Genomic DNA, 7,637 nt, shown 5'->3' with positions numbered 1-7,637 from the left:
CTATGTAACACTAGTGGGGACAGGTCTGTCTCTGTGTAACACTGGTGGGGACAGGTCTGTCACTATGTAACACTGGTGGGGACAGGTCTGTCACTATGTAACACTGGTGGGGACAGGTCTGTCTCTGTGTGACACTGGTGGGGACAGGTCTGTCTCTGTGTAACACTGGTGGGGACAGGTCTGTCACTATGTAACACTGGTAGGGACAGGTCTGTCACTATGTAACACTGGTGGGGACAGGTCTGTCTCTGTGTAACACTGGTGGGGACAGGTCTGTCACTATGTAACACTGGTGGGAACAGGTCTGTCCCTGTGTAACACTGGTAGGGACAGGTCAGTCTCTGTGTAACACTGTTGGGGACAGGTCTGACTCTGTGTGACACTGGTGCGGACAGGTTGTTGGCGGAGATGTGCCTTGTGCTGGTGAATTAAAATGCAGCCTGGCGTCAACACGGCTGGGAACCTTGCTTCTTCCAATCCGGTGGTTTGAAACAAGACAACTCTGAGAATAATTTCATATTTGATCATGGAAGTAACAGCTGCTGACGATGCATGTAAGAAGCTCAAATTGTTTTATTTCAACACAAGCAGATCTCTTATTTACAAGCAATCTGAACAAGGCTGTAGCTCAGTACCTGTTGTCACTGCTACAATACGTATAGGAACAGCTCTGCCCCAGATACACTGTGGGTTCTCAGAAACACGCAGCACAGAAAAGGCCCTTTGGCCCATCAAGTCTGTCCCAAGTTGTAGGTGAAGCAATGTGAACTTAATCCCCTATCTGCAGCTGGGCCAGAAGGGAGTTAACAGTGTTCTGGAATTCTGTATGATCTATCCGTATGATCGACATCACCAACATTTTCCCAGCACCCACACCCCATGACACTTTACCAAGTCTAATTTACCCCACATCTACCCCAGCTTTGAGAATCCACTAGAAACCCACAGACAGTGACCCCAGCCTCCACAACCATAAAACACTTGCACCCCAATTGTTTGGGCTGGAGTTGAAAGAGATTCTCTTTGTGTCTCTTACAGAGTGTATGAGGTGGTTTGTGATCTGCAAGTTTAGGGGACACCACTTGGGGTGACCTCTAAGTACGCATTGTGCCCATGTCAGTGAGAGGCAAATATTGAGGTTTGAGTCAAGATTAAGGAAGAATTATTTATTAGATCTGGACAACTGGCATCAAAAGAATCTGTTGAAGGGTTTAAAGGGGCAAACCTTAGAGGTATATCAGGAGGGCAAAAAGGGGATATTAGATAGCCTTGGCAAATAAGGTTAAGGATAATCCAAAGAGATTCTACAAGTACATAAAGAACAAGAGAGCAACTAGGGAGAGAACAGGGCCCCTTAAAGGTCAACAAGGTCATGTACGTGTTGAACCTCAGGAGATGGGAGAGATATTAAATGGATATTTTGGGTCAATCTTTACAGTGGAGAAAGACGTGGAGTCCAGAGAACATGCGGAAATAAGTACTGGTGTATTGAAAATAGTTCACATTACAGAAGAGGGATAACGGTGGATAAAACAATCAAACCTAATCGAGTGTATCCCAGAACGTTGTGGGAAATTAGGGAAGAAATTGCGGAGCCCCGAGCAGAGAGATTTGTATCATCAATAAACACAGGTGAGGTGCCAGAAGATTGGAATATTGTTAATGTTTTACCATTCTTCAAGAAAGGCTGTAAGGAGCAGCCTGGGATTTATAGTCTGTATGACATAGGTGGTGGGTAGGTTGTTGGACGTGATCTGAAAGACAGGATTTATAAGCATTTAGAGAGGCACGGACAGATCTGTCACAGTACAATACGGCAGAATACAGTACTGTTGGGTTCAGGTCTGTCACTGTATAACACTGGGGTACAGTGCTGGTGGGGACAGGTCGGTCACTATATAACACTGGGATACAGTACTGGTGGGGACAGGTCTGTCACTGTATTACACTGGGGTACAGTACTGGTGGGGACAGGTCTGTCACTGTGTAACACTGGGGTACAGTACTGGTGGGGACAGGTCTGTCACTGTGTAACACTGGGGTACAGTACTGGTGAGGACAGGTCTGTCACTGTATAACACTGGGGTACAGTACTGGTGAGGACAGGTCTGTCACTGTATAACACTGGGGTACAGTGCTGGTGGGGACAGGTCGGTCACTATATAACACTGGGATACAGTACTGGTGGGGACAGGTCTGCCACTGTATTACACTGGGGTACAGTACTGGTGGGGACAGGTCTGTCAGTGTATAACATTGGGGTACAGTACTGGTGGGGACAGGTCTGTCACTGTGTAACACTGGGGTACAGTACTGGTGGGGACAGGTCTGTCACTGTGTAACACTGGGGTACAGTACTGGTGAGGACAGGTCTGTCACTGTATAACACTGGGGTACAGTACTGGTGAGGACAGGTCTGTCACTGTATAACACTGGGGTACAGTACTGGTGGGGACAGGTCTGTCGCTAGGGCACTGAACTGGTGAGATCAGATCTTACACGATATAACACCAGGGTACAAAACTGTAACCCAGTATCACACAGTGACAGACCTTTCCCTGCCCGTAGTGCACCCCAGTGTCAGACAGGATTAGACTTGTGAACCTCCTTCGTGGCCTGTTTTGCCCACTGACTAAATAATTACAGATTTCTGCTGACATGTGGACGCTGTTTGGACAGGGACGACAGCAGGGATCTGCACGTTTGTGTCCAGTTTCCTCGACGAGCTGATTGTGACGAGGGCACAAGGCTTTTCCGCCCAGAATGTTGAATCATTTTTCTAAAAAAACAACATGCACTGCACAATTTTTCTGCAAAGCAAAACACGCCCAACTGAAACAACCAGGAGTTAACCTCCTCAGAGTTTCGCTTTTCCTTGTCAAAAGCAAAATATTATCCATCCGCAGGAAATTTGCAATGGGAATAAAAGGTGTCGATTTGACAGTCATATCACTGGCAAACACTTCCCGTTAATCTCTATTTCATTTTATTTCAAATCATCAGGCCTCTTTCACAATGGAGACTAGCCATGTCAACCTGTCACGCTGCCAGAGGTGCAATTGCGCCACCACAGGTGGAAAGGTGTCATGACACATTTCCATGGGATACAGAGTCTTTCACAACTTAAAATGGTGACTGAGGCAAAAGTTGTACTCTTGACCCCAGTCTTTCAAGCCCCACTTTCAACAAGAGGGGAGACGAATTAATTGTTGCTCATTGACCTTTTAAAAAAATAAGCTTATAAAATTTCTCAGTCGTGATCAACTTCAGCCCCAAGCTAAATAAATGCTACACTTCAGTACAAAAGATAAAAAATAAAATTGTAACAAAATAGATATCTTTTTCAAAACAAAAAAATATTCTTGGCCACAGGCTTGGTAGGTCCCCTTCACGGGGCCCGAGGTCAACATTTATCCCTTGGCAAACAGCGCCTTTTTCTTCAAAAAACAAAATAGCTGGTCATCACAGCATTGCTGTTTGTGGGATCTTGCTGTGCGTTGCCATGGTGCTGGGTTTCCTCCGTCGCAACAGCAGAAACGCCTCACGGTAGCGCGAGCGACGTCCTGAGTTGTGACAGAAGGTGCTACTGAAAGGAGAGGCTGCTTTTTGCTGTGCCATTCAATCAGTGTGGGGTTGGGGGGGGGGGGGGGGGGGGAGGGAGGAGGTGTTGGAGTGGGGAGGGGACAGGGTAGGCAAGAGGGAGAAATCGAGATGCTGGACAAAGAATAGATACTGCACAGGGGAGGAGGCCATTCCGCCCATCATGTCTACACTGGCTCTCTGAAGGAACTGTCCACCTACAGCCATTGCCTCAGCTTCTCCCCTTACTCTAACCTTTCAGATGACGATCCAATTCCCCTTTGACAGCCTTAATTGAACCTGCCTCCACCACCCCCTCATTTAGTGCATTCCAGAGCCTAACTACTCATCGTGTGAAAGGTTTCTCCTCATGTCCCAGAATCCCTAGTGTGGAAACAGGCCATTCGCCCCATCTTGACCTTCCAAAATGCAGCCCATCCATACCCACCCCTGCCCTGTCCCTGTAACTCTGCATTTCCCATGGCTAGTCCACCTAAACTGTACATCCCTGGACACAATGAGCAGTTTAGTACAGCCAATCCACCGAACCCGCACACCTTTAGACTGTGGGAGGAAACCGGAGCAAACCCACACAGACACGGGGAGAACATGCAAACCCCACAGAGACAGTCACCCGAGGGTGGAATCGAACCCAGGCCCCTGGAACGGTGAGGCAGTAGTGCTAAACACTGAGCCGTAGACGCGGCTCCTTTTGCTGAATCTGTCTCTTCAGGTTCTCAATCCTTCCAGAAATGGGAACAGTTTCTACTCTGGCTTGAATGTTCAGGTTGTAAACTCCTTAATTAGATTCCTTCCCAGCTCTTTCTTCGACTAGGATTACAGCCCCAGCTTCTCTCTACAATCCACGGCACCAAAGCTCCTCAATCCCTGGAACCATTCCCATGAATCTATTTTGCTCTTTCCCCCCACCCTCGAAAAGCTCCATCACCCTTCCGAAACAGCAGTGCACAGAAGTGGATACCATGCTTCAGACGAATACCCGACTAGTGTTTTGAAACAGTATTCGTGAAACAATTTGAACAGTTCTTTGACATATCAGGAGATTTCACAAGAATTAACAACATTTTATGCTGTACGAGAAGAGACTGCTGTTTAGTTGACAAGCAAACTCTGATTTGTACAGCTGCTGCCATGCAGAATGCACTTGTTTGATAACTGACAGTCAACTGCCAAACTTTGTTTAAATTTAAACCAGGTAGATTGACTACGATTGGTCAATGGCTGTTGCCTATTTTTCACCTGTTTGATGATGACTAACAGTTAATTACCGAACATTGTTTAAATTTAAACCAGGCAGATTGACTCCAATTGGTCAAGGCATTGGTCAATGGCTGTTGCCTATTTTGCACCTGTTTGATGATGACTGACAGTTAGATTAGATTACTTACAGTGTGGAAACAGGCCCTTCGGCCCAACAAGTCCACACCGACCCGCCCAAGTGTAACCCACCCATTCCCGTACATTTACCCCTTTACCTAACACTACGGGCAATTTAGCATGGCCAATTCACCTGACATGCACATCTTTGGACTGTGGGAGGAAACCGGAGCACCCGGAGGAAACCCACGCAGACACGGGGAGAATGTGCAAACTCCACACAGTCAGTCGCCTGAGGCGGGAATTGAACCCGGGTCTCTGGCGCTGTGAGGCAGCAGTGCTAACCACTGTGCCACCGTGCCGCCTAATGTTCAGTTAGTTACTGAACATTGTCTAAATTTAAACCAGGCATATTGACTGCGATTGGTCAAGGCATTAGTCAATGGCTGTTGCCCATTTTGTTGAGTTGAAACAGGCACACTATGTGTTTATGCATTCCTTCTGACTGCAAAATCCCTGAGCAATCAAACTCCACTTGTCAAATAATCAGCACCCTCTTCTCATAAAGTTTAAATTGTTGTTCCCTCTGACTTAGTGGCATTCTTGTGAATGTCCTGATGAATGTAAGAATGGAAGCTTCAAGAATTTGTGACTTTCTCAGCAATATTCAAACTCTATACAACTACTTCACTCAAAAGGTGTTGCATTTAAATTCAGACCAAGACTAGCAAGTTTACGTCTTGAACGAGTAGCCCACTTTGGAAGCCATTGTTTATAACTGACGTTTCATAGTAGCTGAACTAATAGAGATTTTCCCAGTGAACATTCAAAGTGGGTTATCGGAGGGACTGGTTGAGGAACAGGTTACCAGACCGAACACTCACTGAGCTAGCACACGACGGGCCAAATGGTTTCCGAATGATGGAAAAACAGCGTGGCACCAAGCCAGATATCCCAGAGGTGTCTACTGAGTCGTGCAGTGTTATTCTGAAAGTGACCCTCGCCCTCCTTAAACAAACAGATTGGCGATGGGCTGCCCAAAAGGTGGGGAAGACACTGGAGAGTTCTCCAGGAACACAGTGCCCTTATAACAGAACTGTGTTGGGGTGAAAAATCAGTAGGAACGCTTTAGCCTTTTCAAACAGGTTCACACCTCGGTGCACCCAGGGACAGAGGGACCAAGTGGAGTTAATTGTGCCTTCAAAGATCCAGAATCCACACAACGTTACTTGGTCAAAACGAGTAAGAAGATGGCCCGAGCGAACCCAAGCCGTGTGGAACAGCTTTTGTCCTCAATAACTTCTGATGAATCAAATTCGCTTTCTTAGGGGGGAGGAGAGGTGGAGCTTGGTGAGAAAGAGAGAGGTTTCCTAAAGCAAGTCCTACACATTTTAAAGAAGCTATTTCGCCAAGTGGTGAGATGTGGGAGGGGAACAAAGGGTGTCGAGGGAGGGAGAGACGGAGAGAGCCTTGGGTTCCTAAATGTGGCTCCCTCGATCTCACCCAGAACCACCCACCCCACCCCCCCAAACACAGGACTGTTTCTAATGCTCCCAGCTCCTTATGCGCCCTCCCTGTGCCACAGGCATTCCTGCTTCATTTCTTCACTGTCCAGCCTCAGTGCATGAATCGAAGTCCAATCTCGCTCGAACACTGCTTTCAGCTGGCTCTGCACCGTGCCAGAGTTGTCACGTGCCACGCCTGTCTGGTTTATGACGAGCCCCACTCCAGCCGTTCTCACAAAGTAATCCTCCGCCCAGTTAGATGTCCCTGCAAGCACAGAACGCACACGGAACGGTGAACACCTTAACACAGCTCCATGCCCAAGGCTTTCCTCACAGTCAGCACACACAACCCTAATATGGATCAGCTGTATAAACGCGATGGCTGCAAGGACGGGTCAGAAGGCTGGGAATCCCGCAGCAAGTAACGCAACCCCCCCAAAGCCTGTCCACCGTCTGCCAGGCACAAGTCAGGAGTCCATTGGGATACTCCTCAGTTGCCCTGGATGGGGGCAGCTCCAACAAACCTCAAGATGCTCGACACCATCCAGGACAAAGCAACCTGCTTGATTGGCGCCAGATCCGCCCCCTCCACCAGCGACCCTCAGTCGCAGCAGTGTGTACCATCCGGACTGCAGAAGTTCACCAAAGTTCCTCAGACAGCGCCTTCCAAACACATGAGCTCTGGCCTCACATACAAAGACAACAGACAGATGGGAACGCCATCTCCTGCAGGTTCCCCTACCGGCCCCTCGCCATCCCGACTTGGAAACATATCGGCTGTTCCTTCAGCGTTGCTGGGTCAAAATCCTGGAATTCCCTCCCTACCAACGCTGTGTGGATGTCCCAACAACCACATGGACTGCAATCGTTCAAGAAGACGGTCCACCACCATCAAGAGCAATTGGGCATGTACAACAAAAAGGGACGTTGCCAATGACACTCTCAACTCACAGAGAAAGCCCTGGCCGTACACAATTGACATTTACTTATTTATTAAACATATTAGTAATGCTACCACTACAGCCACCTCCCTCCCATCAATATTTTGCCAACACCCAGAAATACTATGGGGAACTATTATGTAAACACGTCACATTGTAATTACGCCCAACCACCAGTAGGAGTGGTGGAGCTGCACAAGGAGGTGAGGCCAGTGGGGGCGATTTCCTGGAACATCCCACTTTGTTTCTAATTTGCCCAACAATGCGCGCTGCC

The 7,637-nt window shown here is 47.9% G+C and overlaps 1 protein-coding gene across 3 annotated transcripts in view; it reads right to left on the bottom strand.

Moving 5' to 3' along the window:
* Window positions 1-555: 555 nt before the first annotated feature.
* LOC140457102 (5'-3' exonuclease PLD3-like) overlaps window positions 556-7,637 on the bottom strand; it is a 35,175-nt gene continuing 28,093 nt past the window's right edge. For all 3 annotated transcript variants that reach the window (XM_072551100.1, XM_072551099.1, XM_072551101.1), the window contains exon 13: window positions 556-6,687. In XM_072551100.1, coding sequence (XP_072407201.1) covers window positions 6,479-6,687 — 209 coding nt within the window. In that variant the 3' untranslated portion in view covers window positions 556-6,478. The remainder of the gene's footprint in view (window positions 6,688-7,637) is intronic.

This window comes from Chiloscyllium punctatum, chromosome 31 (genome assembly GCF_047496795.1).
Source record: "Chiloscyllium punctatum isolate Juve2018m chromosome 31, sChiPun1.3, whole genome shotgun sequence".
Lineage (NCBI taxonomy): Eukaryota > Metazoa > Chordata > Chondrichthyes > Orectolobiformes > Hemiscylliidae > Chiloscyllium > Chiloscyllium punctatum.
This window is presented reverse-complemented; position numbering and strand designations above follow the sequence as displayed.